The sequence below is a fragment of the Mustela putorius genome, unplaced genomic scaffold, assembly GCF_011764305.1.
Source record: "Mustela putorius furo isolate JIRA1106 unplaced genomic scaffold, ASM1176430v1.1 tig00000129_pilon_pilon_pilon, whole genome shotgun sequence".
Taxonomy (NCBI): Eukaryota; Metazoa; Chordata; class Mammalia; order Carnivora; family Mustelidae; genus Mustela; species Mustela putorius.
The window spans coordinates 21,694,777-21,714,145 of record NW_025421290.1 but is presented as its reverse complement, the minus strand read 5'-3'; the positions used below and the strand labels follow the sequence as shown (position 1 = coordinate 21,714,145).

The 19,369-nt window shown below is 53.3% G+C and overlaps 1 protein-coding gene across 4 annotated transcripts in view; it reads left to right on the top strand.

The window, feature by feature from the left end:
* Positions 1-19,369, top strand: part of ACTN1 (actinin alpha 1) — a 96,237-nt gene that overhangs the window by 20,333 nt on the left and 56,535 nt on the right. Inside the window, exon 1 of one of the 4 annotated variants that reach the window (XM_045070907.1) lies at positions 13,594-13,653. The exons of the other annotated variants lie outside the window; for them this stretch is intronic. Within the exon in view, the coding sequence (XP_044926842.1) occupies positions 13,609-13,653 (45 nt within the window). The 5' untranslated portion in view covers positions 13,594-13,608. Of the gene's footprint in view, positions 1-13,593; positions 13,654-19,369 lie in introns of those variants that run through there. 4 annotated transcript variants of the gene reach the window in all.

Below are 19,369 nucleotides of genomic sequence, written 5' to 3'. Positions count from 1 at the left end.
GAGAAGGAGTGGGCTGGGAGCAGCCGGAGAGAAAGAGGCCTGGGGGTGGGTGGCAGCATACCCGGTGAGTCAGCAGAGGGGCGAGTGCGGCCATATTAGGGGGCAGCTGCGGGCTCTGGGCTTGTCCTGAGTCCTGCTCGGCTGTCTGAACTGGACACTGCATGTTGAGAGAGTTGGAGAGCCATGCGGTCTGGTGGGGAGGATGGGAGCCGCCGTGTCAGGAGTCGTGGAAGGATCCTGGCTGGGTAGAGAAGGCTCCAGGCCATGTAGCAAGGCCCAGGGGAGAGAAGTACTCTACTGGTGGGAGTTGTGTGGGGGAGATGGAGTCTAGCTCGAATTGGTCAGACTTTCCAGAGAAGGAATGAACTGCGGGGTCATGAGTTTTCTGGTCTCGGGTGTGTTTGGGTAGACTTGTTTAAGCCCGTGGGGGGTGGGATGGGGGGTGGGATGGGGGGAGGAGGGCCCTGCCTTGCCCGGACCCCAAGGCCCCCGTTCACTCTGGTCTCAGGTTTGAGGCTAGGGAGGGTGGGGTGGGTGACCCCTGGCACAGGTGGAGGAGGTGCTGGCTGGTTGCCATGGGAACCATCTCAGCTGTGGGTTTCTAGTTCTGAGGATGCCCTGGAAGGGAATGAGCTCACTCCACCTGCGAGGTGGTGAGTCAGCCTCCTACTTGCTCTCCAGGGCGAGGCTGTGCCTCAGACCACCAGTACTTCTCTGCCTGACGTGGGCTGTCGTCTCTGGAGAAGAACGGGACACAGTAAAGGTGCGGGTCCCCAGAGCCGCCAGGGAGCTCTGGCTTCTGCTTGCCTCCTTCCTTCACCCACATGGGCTTCTGTTTCCATTCGAGAAGATAAACAACTTCCGGGGGGTGAAAAATGACCATTGACTCTTTTTGCCTAAACACACAATTCATAGTTTCAGAAACCTGTTTTTGTTTTCACTCCCATACATGCATTATTTTTGATAGTGGTAATCATAGTATATATACAGTTTAGTTCTGCTTTTTTATTTCTCCACATGGGATTTTATCAAAGATTTTTTTTTCCATACATAGCTGCACAGCCTTTGTGTTCCTTCCCTGGAGAAAATGAGATCCAAGTATAGAGTTTGCTTCATGAATATTTTTTTATTTGTACCTTTTTTTTTTTTTTTGCCTGTCTCCAGAAAGTGTTAGAGAAGAGCACATTAGAAGACTCTTGTATAACAAAGTTTTAAAGTTGCAAGATCTGAGTTTTGTCAGGGTGAGGAGGAGGCAGTTGAGAAAACAGTGTTATAAGAGGTTAGTTTTTGTAAGTTTGCCTTGACCCTAGTTTGGAGCTTCCTGGTAGCCAGAGCAAAAGGGGAAATTTGAATTATCATACGTTTGTTTCTAATAAAAGGAAGTATATCAGTTCATGAGAGAGAGACTTTTTTCTAAGTACTGAATACCAGGAACTTTTCCATTTTAGGAGAGTGGTACGCCAGCCGATGCTGTCAGTAGTGGTTTCATGGAACACAGAGATCTTTTTTTGAATAGTGGTTCTTCTCTTTTTTCTTTTCTTTTAAAGATTATTTATTTATTTATTTGACAGAGAGAGATCACAAGTAGGCAGAGAGGCAGGCAGAGAGAGAGGAAGGGAAGCAGGCTCCCGCTGAGGAGAGAGCCCGATGCGGGCCTCGATCCCAGGACCCTGGGATCATGACCTGAGCCGAAGGCAGAGGCTTTAACCCACTGAGCCACCCAAGCGCCCTCTCTTTTTTCTTTTTTTTAAAGATTTTTATTTTTAAGTAATGTCCACACCCAACTTATAACCCTGAGATCAAGAGTCACCTGCCCCACCTGAGCCAGCCAGGCACCCCTGCATATTGGTTCTTAAGTCACACCCCAGGAGACATGATGTTAAGTCACAGTTAGATGAAGGCATTTCTGTGAAAAGACAATAATGAAATGTCATCCTCTGCCTCTAGAGGTTCAGCCTAGGTGAGGCCTTACTCCTTACAGATGCTTCTTATGGGAGACCCTCACTTGAGGCCGGTTGTCCGGGCCTGGAGAGCCTTCCGTGTGGACTCCTGGCGCTGTATTTGTTCGAGGTTTTCCAAGAGCTTTACAGAGACGAGAACTATTTGCTTTAGGTATGAGGCATGTGAGGACCAAAACTGCTCTTTTGCTAGGAAAATGAGAGAGTGTGGCCCATCTCCCTTTTCAGAAGGAAGGCGGTAGAGGTCAAGGATGTCCTCTAGAAGCTCTTTCGGATTTGCTCCTTGTCTCAGCCAGGCATTTCTGGCCCAGGCTCCTTGCTTGCAGAGCAGGGATGAGGCCCTGCGGGGGGAAATTGGCTTGCCTGTTGAGGCTGTGCCTGGCGTGGCACCTTTACCAGCTGCTTCTCTCCTCACCAAGGTGACAGTTTTCTCCTCTTCCTTCTCCCAGTGGTGGACATTTCCATGCTTTCCAGTTTTTGGCTATCGTAGCTAATGCCTCTGTAAATACTCTTTTCATGTGGACACTTCCCTGCATTTTAGGTGAATATTTGGGATCGGAGTTAATTGGAGATGACCATTTTACATATTTATCAGTCGCCTTTGTAAGATGGATTGACTTAATATGCCACCAGCAATATACAACCTATTTTTTGTTTTTTTGGGTTTTTTTTTTTAGCTAATTAAAAAGGAAAGTAATGCTTATTGTGGAAAATATAGCCAAGTATAAGGACGAGAAGAGAGATGACCTGGAATTCTACCATGCTGAAGAGTATGGAGGTGTTGGTTTTGGGCACTGCTGGAGTGAACCTGCTGCCCCTTGTCAGGCCGGGGTCGGAGCTGGGGTCGGAGCTGGGACAGTCTCCTCTGAATGGCTGTCCTAGGTGTCTCCTACCTGGCAGGGGCGCCCGATTTTCCCCTGACCCAAAATATCTTAGCCACTAGCCTGCCTGGGTGTGGGCTTACATTTCTAACCTGAAGGCCTTGCTCACATGCTCATCTAGTGTTAAATGTGTGGAAGGTGACTCAGAAAACTGTCAGGACTTAAATATTTGGGAGGAAGATGTGAAATATTATCCCCCAGTGACAACTTAGCAGATTCTTCAGGAATCCCTCCCCCCCCCCAAGCATGCCAGGGCGAGATCTCAGGGCCAGGGGCACAAGCTGAAGGAGCTTTCAGGGAGAAATGGAATCCGTGTCTTGGAAGTTTTTGCCCAGACCTGGCTGCTGACCACAGTCTCCAAGTTCCCTGTCTCTCTGTGAGGCTTGTCAGAAGGACCAGGGTGTTTGGTAACATTGGAGGGAAGTGGGTTAAGTTGTAGAAGAGAACTAAAGCTGCCGCCTCTCACTTCTCCCCGTTCACTTCCCTGGCCTGGGCTCCACTCTCGTGTACCCCTATCTGTGGGAGGAAGCCTGGGGGCGGGAGGGCCGGCTTCCTGAGCTGGCCAGGCCCCTGCTGAACTCTGGGCTGGGCGGCTAGGTCTGGGCTGAGGGTGGCCGCACCCCCAACCTGTGGTTTTCCTCCTGTCCCTGGGCAGCTCTGCTCTCACCTGCGCGGTTACGTATCTGACAGAATTTCCCAGATGCTGGGATGGGAAGAGGAAGTTGGACTGTTCATGAAATGACTTGACCTGCGGAGGCCTCAGTCCCTGGGAGCTCTGAGAGCCAGCTGAAGATTTCCTAGGTGGCCTCAAATGCCCACATGGGTGCTGCATCTGGAGCACTCATGCACCAGTGACACCCCTGGATGTTTGCATCATTTTCGAGGCGTGAGAGGCGAGGCACAGAAGCTTCCTTTCTCCTGCAGCTCTGGCCCTCCCTGTGGTTCAGCCTCCCTGAGCCCTGGATATGTGGAGTTGGGTGTGCTATGGTTGGGCACCGCATATGGAGGTCCATGGGTGTTTCTTGGGGGAGGAAGAGGGTGGCCCTTCTGTGACGGTGTCGTAGAGTTCCCCAAGCCTCTGTGCCCACCTGTGGGTGTATCAGAGGTGCACCTAGGGGTGCTAATGCTGAGTGTCCCTAACATTGAGTGTTCTATGACCAGCCCATCTAACATATTGCCCAGATTTCCGGTGTCCAAGGGCTGTGGATGACCAGACGTTTAGAGCCGTGGGATTCACCAGAGGGATTCTTGGCATTGGAACATTTTCTCTGGGGCACTGAAGGGGGAAGCCACTGGAATGTCCCAGCTGCTGTTCGTGTTGTCCGGGTAAAGAGCTTCCTGTCAGGGCCTCACGCTGCCCCAGCTTGCGGCCATGTGCACGGGCTGGGATTGATTTGTTCTGTCTGACTTGGAGACACGCTACCCTCTTCGCCTCTCCCCACCCAGAAAACCGCAAGGAACTGTCAAGGCTGGTCCAATTAAGACTTCTGGTAATTGGGAAGGAGAGAAGGACTCCTGAGGAAGCCAGCCGGCTTGTGCTTTGCTCTGAGGAGTGAGGCAGAGGACAGTGACAGGCCTCCTGCCTACACTTGATTGATTGAGGACCCACTCCAGGTGACCACAATTTCCTTGTAGGTCTTCTGGTTCCCATGGGCATGTCCACTCTCTGCCACCCCTGGGGAGAGTTTCACTCCAAGGCCATATTTACTAAAAGGGGAGGGGGTCCCTGGCCCACATAAGGTTCATGTATGAACTGTTGCCTCCTGAGCCTTGCCCAGACCTGCCAAACCAAATGCTCTGGGCTCAGAGCCCAGGAATCTGCATTTTTAGCAAGCACCCTGCTTAATTTTTGGATGACACTAGAGACTTCTGTGAAGGATTCCCTGGAGAATCTTATTGCTTCAGTCTGAATGCAGAAGAATTCCCAGAATGTGAACCAAGTGTCTCTTCTGGGTTCTAAATCCACATCAGTTAGTGGGAAAGTAAGGAAAGGAAGGAAAAATCTGTTCTTGCTTTCCTGGCTGTATATTGTTTGGGGCCAGTTGGCTGTCTGCAAGGCTGTTTTATTTTATGTTTAAATTTAATTCAGTTTTTTTTAAAAAAGATTTTATTTATTTATTTGACAGAGATCACAAGTCGGCAGAGAGGCAGGCAGAGAGAGAGGAGGAAGCAGGCTCCCTGTGGAGCAGAGAGCCCGATGCGGGGCTCGATCCCAGGACCCTGGGATCATGACCTGAGCCGAAGGCAGAGACTTCAACCCACTGAGCCACCCAGGCGCCCCAGTTTTTGTTTTAAGTAGGCTCCATGCCCATTGTGGGGCTTGAACTTACAACCCTGAGATTAAGAGTCAGCTTGCTCTCCTGACTGAGCCAGCAGATGCTCCTGCAAGGTGGCTTTAATGCAGCATTGCAGGGGGCACCTGGGTGGCTCAGTTAGGCACCTGCCTTTGGCTCGGGCTGTGATCCTGGGGTCCTGGGATTGAGCCGAGAGGCAGGCTGCCTCCTCAGTGGGGAGCCTGCTTCTCCCTCTCCTGCTTCTCCTGCTTGTGCATCCCCCTTGCCCCCCCCCCCCCCGTCAAATAAATAAATAAAACCTTTAGAAAAGAAAAAAGGAATCCTTCAGTGCTCAAGGTAGAGGCCGTGCTTTTCTCACCCTAAGGTTTTTGAGGGGCCCCCTCTGCCAGACAGGTGACCCTCCCTGCTCCCCCAGCACAAACATCTGTGTCCTCCAGTGACCGTCCAGCTCTGTTGTTTGGTTTCCTGTGGAGAGAGGGCTTTTCAAGTTTTGCATCCTGCCTCGCCCTGCACCCTGCCCTGTCCCACCTTCGTGACCTCTGACCCTCTAGTGTCCACGGAGCCAGATGCTGACTGTTGTCTGGCTTCTAGCATTCAGGCAGACGGCGTGACTGGGGGGGTTTGGGTTGGCTCTGGACCGTGGGCGCCTTCTCGTTGTCACGCTCCTGGGTCTGTCCAGCCTGGGCGGCTGCCAGTAGCAGTGTGTTTTGTTGGCACAGACTCAGACTGGCCGCTGGAGGTGGCCCCAGGCAACGGGAAGCCTACAAGGCCTGTGAGACTCCCGTTTACCAGGGTAGTTCGACATCCCTGGGCATCATTTTGTGGGCTCTAGGTCAAGGAGCCCTTGGCTGCCTGTCTCTCTTGGGATTTTCTCAGGGGGGATGTGGAACTGCGGGGCCCACCGTGTGAAAGGCAATCAGGGATCTCAGATGTGGGGGAGATTGAGTTTGGTAGAGCAGGCCTCAGGGGAGCCCTGACTTGCTCGTGACATCAGAATGGACTAGGGTTAGCAGGGTTAGTGTGGAGGAGGAGCAAAGGCACAAGTTAAAGGACCCGTGGCGCCCTTAATTCTGAAGGCCCAGAGATAACGAAATCTTCCAGGCAATACAGTTAACTGAGAAACAGTTTCGCCAAGAAGAAGCATCCAGTCGGGCAGGGTTCTAGTTGATTAAACAAGTGGGTCCCCGGCTTTCTGAGGATGCTCGGGATTGGTGTGGCCCGTGGGTCAGTGTCTTGGCTCACTGAGGTGGTGAAAGCTGTGCCAGTGCTCACACCCTTCGGCCAGGTGGTTCTACACCCCCAGCCTCCAGGATTTTGTCCGAAGAGAGCTGTCCGGCTGAAATAGAAATGCCTAAGGAGGGACGCCTGGGTGACTCAGTTGGTTAAGCAGCTGCCTTCAGCTCAGGTCATGATCCCAGCATCCTGGGATCGAGTCCCACATCGGGCTCCTTGCTCGGCAGGGAGCCTGCTTCTCCCTCTGCCTCTGCCTGCCATTCTGTCTGCCTGTGCTCGCTCTCTCCCCACCCCACTCTGATAAATAAATAAAATCTTAAAAAAAAAAAAAAAAGCCTAAGGATATTCTCTGTGCTATCTGGGGAAAAAAGCTCCCAAGCTTCCATGTCTAGGGAACATTAGGGGAGGAATTTCACAAACCTTCTCTTACCTGATAGTGTCGGGACATTTCTTCAGCCTTTGAAACGACATTTATAAAGATCACACAGAAATGAAATACTCAGTGGTCTGCTGATTATTACAGAACACTATACGGTATGTGCCTTGTAATCCATTGCAGCCGTCAAAACTGGTGTAAACAAAAATAAGAAGCAAAAATGAAAATGTCTCTGTTGAGGTTGTAGGATGAAATACCTTTTTTTTTTTAAGATTTTGTTTTTTGAGAGAACAAACACAAGCAGGGGAGCAGCAGGCAGAGGGAGAGGGAGAAGCAGACTCCGCACTGAGCAAGGAGCCCAACTGGGGCCTTGATTCCAGGACCCTGGGGCCATGACCTGAGCTGAAGGCAGCGGCTTAATCCACTGAGCCACCCAGGTGCCCTGGGATGAAATACTTTTCAAGAAAAAATAGTATTTCAGTTTTATAGCAAGTTAGGTAATTTCTTTTTCTTTTCTTTTCTTTTTTTTTTTTAATTTATTTGACAGAGATCACAAGTAGGTAGAGGAGGCAGGCGGGGGGGAGGGGGGGAGCAGGCCCCCTGCTGAGCAGAGTGCCCCATGCTGGGCTCGATCCCAGGACCCTGGGCCAAAGGCAGAGGCTTTAACCCACTGAGCCATCCAGGCGCCCCAAGTCAGGTAATTTCTACCTGAAGCACCATCCCTCTCCAAATATTTTTTTGAGGTCACCGGCCCTTTGCCTGAGTAATGGCGGCTCCGTGAGATTTTACCTTGTGTACTGAGCATGCTCAGTGTATGCCGCGTTCTGTGTGGAGTGCACAGAAGGTATACAGAGTGGTTCCCCGGAGCTGAAGGGCAGGACATGTGTCACCTGGTTGGGGAGATGGGCCTGCTGATTAGTGCTTGGTGCTGAGGCATGGCCCTGGCCCTGATAAGGGGCCTGGGGAGGTGGGCGGAGGATAGGTGGATGGTCTGGGCCTTCAGCTGGGGTGGGAAGGACCTGCAGGACCTGGAGAGCTTTCCAGACAGGGGAGCAACCAGTCTGGCAGCCCAGCGGAGTCCAGTTCTCATGAGGTGGGCTCTGCCTGGGTCCTCGCAGCCTTGGCGTGAGAGCAGAGAGAAAGAAGACGCCTGTTACTCATCTGTAGAGACTGTCAGCTCTAGGCCTAGAAATGGACTCTGCTAGGAATCTCCAGAGTCCTCGAGGGACAGGTGCTGCCTAGGAGCTGGCCGCCCTGACTTTGCAAGCCCTCCGCACTTTCCAGGGGCAAATCCCTGGCGCAGGAACCACCTCTGGTAGACTGCCCTTTGGTCCCTCCTGGGCTGGTGGTAGAGGAGCGGCCTTTCTTCTCCAGGGACCTTTCCTTTTAAATCTGTCCCTGGCCTGCCTGGGTGCCAGGCGCTTCTGGGGGGCCGCCCCATCCACACTTACCATTTGGGGACTTTGACATTTTGTTTAAGCAGGGATGTGATTGAGAGCGTGTGAGAGTGAGAACCGGAGGGGCTGGCTCTTTAAGGCTCGGCCTTCAAGTGAGTTTGGCAGAGGAGACACCAAATGTTTAATTTTAGGGCCAGGAGGGGGTGGGGGAAAGTCCCTACCACATCTGGTTTGTGTTAAGCCCTTCCCTTCAGAAAAGGGCTGTGTTTATGGTTCAGATCCGGCAGAGCTGGGGCGGGAGGGGCGCCCCTTTCCCCTACTAGGCACTGGGGCACTGAGAATGCACAAAGCTTCCTCCTGGTCCTGTGACCCCATCCTGAGCTGAAAGGTTCCGACTTTGGGAACTCTCTGACGTCCATTTTATCCCTGAAGTTCCAGCAGATGTTCGCCTTCAGACGGCCTCCAGCAGCTGGGATCGCGGGGCTGAGCTCTGTCCCTGGTGCCCCAGAACTCCCCGGAGTTGGCCTGCTGTCAGCTCGGCCTGTCTGGAGTTTGCAGGTCCCGGATGGTCAGGGGTCAGCGGTGCTGCTGGGATCCTGGCATTCCAGGAGCGTTCCAGGCTGTCAACTGGAGGGCCCTGCAGATACCAGTCTCAGATCCCTTTTGACAGATCAGGAAACTGAGGCCCAGAGGGCTGAAGAAGCTAGTCCAAGGTCACACAGAATCACACAGAAAATCAGCGGCAGACGTGGGATTCAAACCACTTTCCTGACTCTCAGCTGACTTGGTGCTCTTTTCGGGGCCCCGTATGGCTTCTCCTTCTGCCTGCTGTTTGTATTACTTTTGCAGGTCCTGCTTGCTCTGAGGGCTGGCATGGGGACAGGGGGTGGGGTGGAGACATCCGGGAGGCTGTGAGTGCCTCGAGGCTGGGCAGCTCACTGGTTTCCCAGCTCCGGCACGGCCCCTGGCACAGGGCGAGAGCTTAGAAAACATGAAGTGAATGAGTGGCGTGGTCTGAGGGTGGGGGTTTTAGTGCTCCTGTTAGAAGCATTGCTTCCTGGGGTGGGGGTGGGGGGCAGGGGGGTACCGGGCATGGGTCCCTGTCTCGAGGCTCTCCTTGTTCCAAGGCCATGTCTTGTCTTCTCCAGCCCTTTCCCAGTTCTGGAATATCAGCCAGCGGGTACGGAAGCCCTTGGTTTCAGAGCCAAAAGGAGCTGCAGCCGTGCTGTGTGCTCGCGGAGGGAATGGAGGGTGGAGAGAGGAAAGGCCCGCCTGTCCTTTGCGCCTTCTCCACCCTGTGTCTTCCTCCATCAGATGAACGGTTTCTCCGTCTCCCTTTTCCTGTGTCCCTGAAGTGGAGGTGGAGGATGGGCGGTGGTTTCCCCAGAGCCCTCCTGTGCAGGGACTGGGCTAAGTCATTCCCTCGTGGCTTCCTAGAAGGGGAACTGGGGCAGACTGGCTCATTTCCTCCCAGAGCTGGAGTCATCTTGGAGTCTGAGCCCAGGGAGGGGCACCCTAGTAGTCCTTGGGCTCTGGCCCTGGGGGCACAGCTCTGCTGCTGTTTTCATAAAGGGTGGGAGGCCCTGGGCATGATCGCTGGCCCCCACCCGAAAGTCCACTTTTCCTGCCTTCAGGGTGGGGTGTGTTTCTTGGGCAGGCTGGCGCTGGTGGCAAGGGGACAGTTGGGCGATGGCATTGCCCCATTGTGTGGAGTGGGCAGCTCCTTGGTCATGATTTGAATAGTGTCGAGTTGTTAAGTCTTTATGTCTGTTTTATTACGAGAGTATAACTTGCTCATGGTAAAAAAAAAAAAAAAAAATTCCCCGCAGGTAATACGGTTATTTTTTCTGTGCCACACATAAGGTTTTGTGTTTAATCTTCATCTCTCTGTATTTTTATTTACATATAGAGAGAAAGTTTATGGTAAAGTATACATAAGATTATCACTTATTATTTTTTAAAAAGATTTTATTTAGTTAGAGAGAGAGAGAGAGATCGTGAGTAGGGGGAGGGGTAGAGGGAGAAGCAAGCTCCCCACTGAGGAAGGAGCCCGACACAAGGCTCCATCCCAGGACCCTGAGATCATGACCTGAGCCAAAGGCAGATGCTTAACCAATTGGCCCACCAATTGGTGCCCCCCATTTTACCATTTTAAGTGTGCTGTTCAATGACAGTAAGTGCATTCACTTACTGTGAATGTGTCGTGTGACTAGACCGCCATCCAGGCTCCAGAACACTTGTCATCTGGCAAAACTGAAACTGTCCCCGTTAAACACGAACTCCCCATGGCCCGCTCCTCCCGGTCCAGGACAGCCACCCTTCCATCTTCCCTGTTAATTTGACTGCTTTAGGTACCGGGTTGAAGGGCAGTCGTGCACCCTTTGTCCTTTCGGATCTGGCTTATGCGCTTCGCCTCCTGTCCTCTGGGTTCATCTGTGTGGTGGCCTCTGTCAGCACGGCCTTCCTCTTCCTGGCTGACCGGTACTCCCTGGCCTGCGTATACCACATGCCGCTGACCCATTCATCTTTCGGCGGACACTCGGATCGCTTCCACCCTTTGGCTGTGGTGTGTGATGCTGCTGTGAACACGGGTTCACAAATATATTTGTATATTCACAAATATACAAATATTTGTTTGAGTCCTTGCTTTCAGTTCTTTTCTGTATCTACCCGGAAGTGCAGTTGCTACATTTTATGGATTGGCTGTTTATTTTGTTTTTTTGTATTTTTATTATTATTATTTTTTTGTATTGACTGTTTATGCTTTTTGGCCACTTTGAGCCCCCACGGCAGGGTTGGTAGGTTAGCGGAGGGCTCTGGACACCTGCCCTTTTTCCTCATTCCTCAGGGCCAGGTCCCTGGTCCATTGGCCTTGCCCCAGTAGCTGCCCGCAGAGGTGGGAAGACTGGCCAGCTGGGTCACCACGGGGGTACTGTGGCTACTGCTGGTTGTAGCACAGAAGACTGGAGAAGTCTGGGGCCGCTGAGCTAATGAGAAGCTCTGGCATCTTCTGCTGAAGAAGGGCCTTTTTGGCCCTGGTCCCAGCCTTGCTCCTGCTACAGATCCTGGGAGGGGGACTGCAGCGTCCTGGCCACTCTGGGGAGGAGTGGGAACCCAGAACCTGCGGGCCCCACTCTCCCCGACCCCTTGTCCTGAGCTGATTCTGTGCCAGAGGCTCTCCTGGAGGGTAATTGTGAGATATATTTTTGGCCCGTTACAGAGACTAATATAAAATTTCCTAGCTTCCTTTGGAGAGCAGTTCTCTTTGTTTATTTTTTTAAAAAAGATTTTATTTATTTATTTGACAGAGAGAAACACAGAAAGGGAACACAAGCAGGAGGAGTGGCAGAGGTAGAAAGAAGCAGGCTTCCCACTGAGCAGAGAGCCTGATGTGGGGCTCGATCCCAGGACCCTGGGATCATGAGCAGCGCCGAAGGCAGACACTTAACGACTGAGCCACCCAGGAGCCCCTGTCTGTTTCTTGATAACAGAGCAGGAACTCCTCTCCACATCTGCTGCCCCTGTGGCGGACCAGTGGTTCAAGCTGGGCCCTCAAATATGGCTCCATCCCAGAGCCGCGTGTGGAGTAAACCGGTTTCTGCCTGCTGGCTGGTGTAGACCTCCACCACTAGCCAGGACCCTGGCTCCCTACAGGGATCTGTGCATCATTCCTTCTTGGGTGCCCCACTTGGCAATGTGTGTAGTGATCTTTCTGCCCCATGTTGGCTCCCTGAGGCTCAGCAAGGGAGGCAGAGGCAGCAGGGGAAGGAACTGTGGAACTGGGTGCTAGGGAACTCCTGGGTTTCGGTTGAGGGCTTGGTCTTTGCCAGCTGGGGTGCTTAACCCTCTGGAGCCTCAGTTTTTCCACTTCTGAAATGGGGGTCAAAATCTGACTTACAAGGTAGTGGTGAAGAGTCCACGTGATGACCGGTACATAGTGCTTGCTTGGTAAGCAGGTGTCACTGAAAGTAAGCTGTGGGCATTGCTGTGTCCTCTTAAGTGGGAGAGGAGCCACCAGCCAGCAGGCCTGGGTCAGGACCCAGTGCAGGAAGGCGAGGTCTGGGGACTGCCTGGTGCTTTCCTCTGTTGCCCTGAGCCCCCTGGGAGAGTCTGGATGAGCAGAGGAGGGGTGGATCTCTCCCCCCACCCCCCATCACTGTCATGGGGGCAGCTGCATCTCGCTTAGCAGGGATTACGTGTTTTGGAGGAAGAAAAGTGCCGGGGTACCTTGGGCTTCATTCCAGTGCCACGTGTTCTTAGATCCTGGCACCCTCTCCTGCCAGACCCTCTTACTCTCTCTAAGCTGGGTCACCGTATGACTGTTTCTTAGGTGGGTCCCCCCTACCTTCCTAGATTGCAGGCTCCAGGACTCCTGTCCTCCTTGTATTTGGGGACTCTAGCAGTCTCCCTCTCCAGGGAGTGGATGCCCCTTTCTCCTGCAGGATAGGATGCTTGGATCCCATCCAGGCACGGGGGAGGAAGCAGGGGTAGTCCTGCTTGCTGCTGTCTTCTTTTTGTCCTACCCTGCGGGAAAGTCCGTCTTTCAAAGGCTGCAGTGTGCTGAGAGGAGCCCAGCTTTGTGTGGGCAGTTCCGGGGTGAAGGGAAGCTCTGCCATCTTCTTCCTGTGTCCTGCAGTCTGTCCTGCAGGGTCACTGCCAGGATTAACTGAGAGGAGGGACATCGGCCACCCTAGTGGGTGTCCAGGACCTGATGGGCTCCCTAAGCGTGGGCTCCCTGCACACTTGCTATGTGTGCACAGACCCAGGGAGCGCTTTCAGCAAACCCTTCTTTTCCTTCTCTGCACGGGGGAGGTGGTGCAGACTTCCTCTGCGTTTCTAGAGCCTAGAGTTACCCCGGCTTGCTCGATGACAGGATTCACTGGAAGTACTTGTTACTTGTTAAAATGCTGATTCGTGGGTCCCACCCCAGAACTCCTGAACCAGAACGGCGGTTCTTGGGGTGGGATCTGCATCTTCAGCATGTTTTATAATGAGGCCGGTTTTGGAAACTCTTCGCATTTGCTACTCTCGGATTCCTGTCCCAGCGGCTGTTATCGTTTGATTTCACAAGAGCCCACGGAGACAGCTGTGAGGCAGGTATGGCCCCCCATAACCTCAAAGACTTTTTTTTTTTTTAAGATTTTATTTATTTATTTGACAGAGAGAGATCACAAGCAGGCAGAGAGGCAGGCAGAGAGAGGAGGAAGCAGGCTCCCTGCTGAGCAGAGAGCCCGATGAGGATGTGGGGCTCGATCCCAGGACTCTGAGATCATGACCTGAGCCGAAGGCAGAGGCTTTAACCCACTGAGCCACCCAGGCGCCACCTCTCAAAGACTTCCTTAGTGAGGAGACCGTGAGGCTGCTGGGACAGACTCAGGCCCTGTGTTCCCTTGCCGTGGAAGCGGAATTAGAACTCGGACCTCGCAGTGCCGTGTGTGCCCATTGTGCCTGCCAGCGTTCTACTGAAGCATGGAAAAGGTGGGGGATGGAGAGAGGTGGGGTGACAGGAAGGAGGTGAGTTTCGTGGCTGTGGTGGTAGCGGGGGGGGGGGGGAACAGCGGTGACCTGCTGCTGCGGTGGTAGCAGCGGGGGGGAACAGCGGTGACCTGCTGCTGCCGCCCCTTGAGGGAGGCCCTTGCAGACCAGCTACAGTGAGTGGGTGGCAGGGCTGTGGGGCAGGTGGAGCTTCCCCAGGTGTGCCTTCTGAAAGTCGGGCCCCAGCCGAGCATGGGGAGCTGTGGGCTTTGTTCCAGGGCCACTGAGGATCCACAGATGGAAGGAGGGTAGGGAGGCAGGAGGGGCCGGGTGAACAGGGCCGCTGGTGGAATCCTGGAAGTCCTGTGGGTAGCTAGTGTCTACTTCTCCCGTCCTTCCCCCCTGTTATGATTAGGTCTGGGAAGCCCTCTACAAGTACAGGCAGGGCGAACCCCCCAGCTCAGACGGTGGAGGGCAGAGAGTGTGGGAAGTGAGGAATGGCCCTTCCAGGGGCAGGAGTCTGCTGCCTCCCTCCTTCCTTATTCCCAAGGTTGGCTTGGTCCATGGAAGGAAAACCTTTTTAGGTTCTTTGTGTGCCCCCCCCCCCCATTTCAGTTTCCCTACAAGAAGCTCTTAATGATTTCAGCCTGCTTGTCTCCGGATTTTGGTGGAAAGTCTCGGAGAGGAGGGTGGCACTCACTGAACTTGCTCCATTAGGCTCTTTGCTCTAAGGCTCAGCTTGTCTGTCCCTTCTGTGCAGTAGGATTGCCTTTCCCTAGGATAGCTTCCCTGGGGAGCTTCAGGTGTTCCTGTGCGGGCTCCACACCTGGAGGGTGATCTGCCTGGGTTGGTGGGACATGGGCCAGTGGGCAGTGAGGGGGGACAAGCCTCATGCTGGGCTTGTGCACATCACCTGCTGCTGGGCGCTTGGGAGAGTCAGGAGAGAGGAGGTCCAGGCTGACGGAGCCTGTGGTTAGAAGCATAGGCTCTGCAGCCTGAATTCTGGCTCCCCCATGTGCTGTTTGAGGTGACCTTGAGTGACTTTGTGAGCTCTGTGTGTGCTGTCTCATCTGTAAAATGGGATTGATGATAGTATGTACCTCATAAGGGAGATTGGGAGGATTAATGGTGCCGATGCTGACCGAGTACTTGACAGTGGGCTTGGGAGGGTATCCTGGTCTCTCAGATCCTTTCTCTCTTGACTTTCACACTGGATTGTCAGTCTGAGAGCTGCCGAGACCCTCCTTGGTAGTCATGGTGAGCTGCTGGAGGTGTCTGGGTAGGCAGGGGAATTGGTGGAAAGCTGGGTTTCGGTGGATGGCACCTTCATCCATTCATTCCTTCATTTCTTGGCTCAGGTAGGAAATCTGATGGTGACCTCTGATCCCTCCCTGACCCCCAGGTGTACTTGCGCCCACCCACTTACCTGTCTCCACCACCGTCACCCTGGTCTAAGCCACTTTTCTCTCTTGCCCGGGCCTTTGTGTGGTCCCCTGGCCGTTCTCTGCTGACGTTCCTGTCCACGTCTGATCTGTGCTTCGCACCAAAATTAGGAGTCTCTTTCCAAGATGCAGGTGTAATTGTGGGTCAGCCAGTACCTGATTCCAGCACCCACCTCATCCTCACCCCTCGACCCTCCGCTGAAGTCAGACTTCTTCAGGCGCTTCTGTTGTTCTTAGGAGAAACCATCCTAACCTCCCGCAAAACCTCAAGTCCTGGTGGCTGGCTGACCTCAGCCTCTGCCCCCTACCTTCCTCCTGCACCATCTCTAGTGGTTTGAGCAAGTGGGTCCTTGTGCCTGAGCACTGGGATCCTTCGCCCCGTCTGCATGGGGAATCGCCGCCTGACCACGCCCAGCCCCACACATCTGCATAGGGTGACCCTGTGGCTTGGTTTGCACCTGTTACCCTGATGTAATTATTATTTTTTTAATTTAAATTTAATTAGTTAACATACAGTGTCTTATTAGTTGCAGAGGCAGAGATCAGTGATTCATCAGTTACATACCATACCAGTGCTCATTACGACATCGTGTGCCCTCCTTAATGCCCATTATCCGTTACCCCATTCCCTCAGCCCCACCCCTCCAGCAGCCCGAAGTTTGTTTCCTGTGATTAAGAGTCTCTTACGGTTTGTCACCCTCTTTAATTTTGTCTTGTTTTGTTTTTCCCTCCCTTCCTCTACGCTCCTCTGTCCTGTTACTTCAGTTCCACATATAAGTGAGATCATACGATAATTGTGTTTCTCTGGCTTATATCGCTTAGTGTAATACTCTTCAGTACTACCCGTGTCACTGCAAGTGGCAAGATTTCTTTTTGATGGCTGAGTAATATTTCATTGTGTATATATGTGTGTGTGTGTGTGTATGTGTGTGTGTGTGTGTGTGTATATATATATATATATATATATATATATATATATATTACACTTTCTTTATCTGTTCATCAGTTGATATCCCCGATGTAATTATTAACAGCATCTCCTTTTATTTTGAAGTGCCCCGGTTTGGATGATAAATTACCTGGTTCCCTTTCACGTTCACAGTCTTTTCATCTAATTAAAATCCCAGCTTTAAAAATTCATTAAAATTCATTAAAAATGCCCGTTAAATGACCCACTCTTGGTTTTGGCTCAGGTCATGATCTCAGGCTCAGGTCATGGTCTCAGGGTGTTGAGGTCCAACCCCGTGCTGGGTTCCACGCTCAGGGCCGAGTCTTCTTGAGAGTCTCTCCCTCTTGCTCTGCCCCTCCCACTTGCACTCTCTGGCTCTCTAAAATAAATAAGTAAATCTTAAAAAGAAGAATATCCACTGACTTCCTCAAGGCAGCAGTTCATATGGGTGTGAATGCACACTCCTGCACACACATGACCAGGTTAGGGCCCTTTTTTAGCCCCAGATCTTCTGGAACTTTCCCCATATGCATTTAATCTCAGCTTGCGAATATACAGTCATTTATATGAGTGATTAACATTGGTCATCCCCAGCAGACTGAAGGCTCCTTGATTTAGGAGCCCAGCGTGTGACCCCAGGGCCCATGTGAATCTGGCTCCCAGCTCCCAGCTCCCAGGCAGGGGATCCTGGAGCCTGGGCGAGTCAGGGCATCTGCAGTGGACCGCTGTGGGGGAGGCTGCTGACATCAGGCCAGTCCAAGCCCAAACAAGCCAGTTGCCCACACTCTGGCATACACACCCCTGACTTGGCTGCCCCTTTAATTATTCCTGATCTCTGTCAATGGGCTTTGTTCAGAAAGCCAAAAGAGACCAGAGTTCAAACCCTCTCTCTACCTCCCTAAAGTTGAGACTTGAAGAAAAACCTGCCTGGCCCATTCTGCATCCCCAGGGAGCCACCAGGTCCAGCACCTTCTCTCATGGCTGGATCTGAGCACTGGAGGTGACTCTTAGCCCTGTGTCCTAGGCTGACCTTTAGCTACCCTCCTTGATCCAGGCCCAGGGATGGCCTGAGCTGCACAGGTGCCCGTGTGGCTCTAGACAGGTGCAGGACTGATGCAGGATGGTGGGTGAAGCTGGGTGGTTGGGGCAGGTGGTGCTGGCTGATTCCTCCTTTATTTCCCAGCCTACGTGAAAATAGAAGGCTTCCTGGGGCTGAGGCTTTGGTGTCCTATGGACCCTGGTTCAGATTTCAGTTCTGCCTCTCACTAGCTGGGTGTCTGGGAAGGTTGTGAGCACCTCTGACCCTTGGTTTCCTCCTCTAGCACAGGATTGTTGAGCAGGTTTGCTGAAGTGTTGGGTGCCTCACAAAGTGGTAAGGATAGCCAACCTCTCTGATCTCATTCCCTCTCTGACCCCCTCCTGGAGGCCAGAGGTCCCCATTGCCTTTAGTGCCCCTTTTGTTGGGGGGCTTGACACTCTGTTTTTCTTTGGACTAGGGGGAGGCTATGTTGCCCTCTGGCTGCTCCTGCTCTCTGCACAGTTTCTGAGGCTAAGCCCAGCGTTGGGGGACAGAGTGCCTGTGGCTCTTCCTGCTTTGGGGGAGGCTGCAATCACACGCCCCCACAGACAGATAGATGCCCCATGTCCTGCCTGGTCCCAGCAGAGTTGGAGGGTCCTGGCCAGACCCACCTGCAACTACACTTCTCCCCCTCCCCACCTGCCCCGCCTAAAATGTGGACGTTTCTGCAGACACATTCCTGTTCTTCAGCCTCCTGCTTCCTGCTGCTGATCCGTTTGCTGCCCTGTCCCTTGAGCTGGGCCGGCCACGTGGCCAGCAGGCCCGCCATGCTGGCTGCCAATGTGCCGTACCCCCGTACTCCTGTCTGGTGCGGGCAGTGGTGGCATCAGCCTGGGCCTGGCTGTGCTCTTCCTTGGCTCACAGGTTGTCTCTGGGGCCTTACTGGGGGATTTGGGGGTTTCTGTGTTGCTTTATAATGTGCCGATCTGTGTTTGGGTTTTGAGAGAAGAAACTTTATTTTCCGGGACCTCCGGTGAGGAGAACTGACCTAACTAGGCCCTCAGCTCACAGCCCACTGTCACTGCAGGTCCGTGTCCGGCCACTCTACCCACTGTCTTCCTTACAGTGGACCTGCGAATTGTTCCCAACTGCACCCCTTCCAACACAGCTGATGGGAAGATGAATTTTCTCCCTTGGACCCAGTGGTCACCGTGGGAGGAGGTCTCTGGGAGGGCGACTTCCAGCCCAGAGCATTGCTGGGGGGCCGAGCAGGTGTGCCCACTGTCGTTCCCGACCTAGTGCTGGGTTGCTCTCCAGCAGGGCGTACGAGTCCCTGTTTCCCTGGACCCCAACAACATCCTAATTGTTGACCAGTCTCTTAGGTGTAAAGGGACAATTGTGTGACTCAGGAGGTACTCTGTGCCCTGCCTCTTGTTCCCTTTCTCCATTCAGGGCTCCAGGAACCAGAAACTTCCTGTTAGGCATGGGGTAATTGCTGTCCCAAAGGAGATTGACAGAGATCTTCTGCAGAAAGCCCCGTTCCCTGGGGGAGTGGCACTGAGTCTGTTGTTGCTCAGGAAGTTTGCGCCCTACCCCCCAACCCGCTTGTGCTGCTCCCACACTGCCCTAGACTCTGAGTTGGCACCGCCACCTCTGCTTTCTGCTTGGGGCATCTCTGGGTTCCCCGGAGCTTGGAGCTTTCCCCTGGGAGGCCACATTTCTACCTGTATTTGGTGAGAGGTCACATGGACTGGGTGGCAGTCCCCTCCAGAGTGCGGTGGGAGCATCGCGGCGTTGGCGTTGGTGCCGAGGGCCCATCGGTCATGTGTCCTTGGCTGGGTCAAGGAGGCCAGGGCCGGAGGTGTTGGGCCAAGGGGCCCGCCACAGTGTGCTGACCCAGATTCAGGGACACACGCGCACCGAGGGGACCTCCCACACTCCCGCGTGGTGCCCACTGACCGTTTCGCACACAGTGCACGTCCTCTTGGAGGCCTGTTTCTGCGGAGTGTGGTCTCCTAGATGGAGGCTCCGAGAGGCAAAGTCAAGGGTCACACCTCAGCAACACAGGGAATTCCAGCTATGGGCAAGTCAGCCAGACCACAGAGCCCCATATTTTATGAATATGAGGCTGGGCCAAATCCTTGTCATCCGGGGAAGCTTTCTGTGGAACCGAGTGGCCCATAGCTGTGAGCGTCAGTGCCAGAAAAACCAAATGACCTCACTTTTGGGTGGCTTTTCCTTCTTTGGAGAAGGAATGTGTGGGCTACTCCTGTGAGCTCCAGCCTCCTGAGCCCTGTATGCCAGCGGACCTGCGGGCCAGGACTGGACTCCAGATGTGGGGGAGGC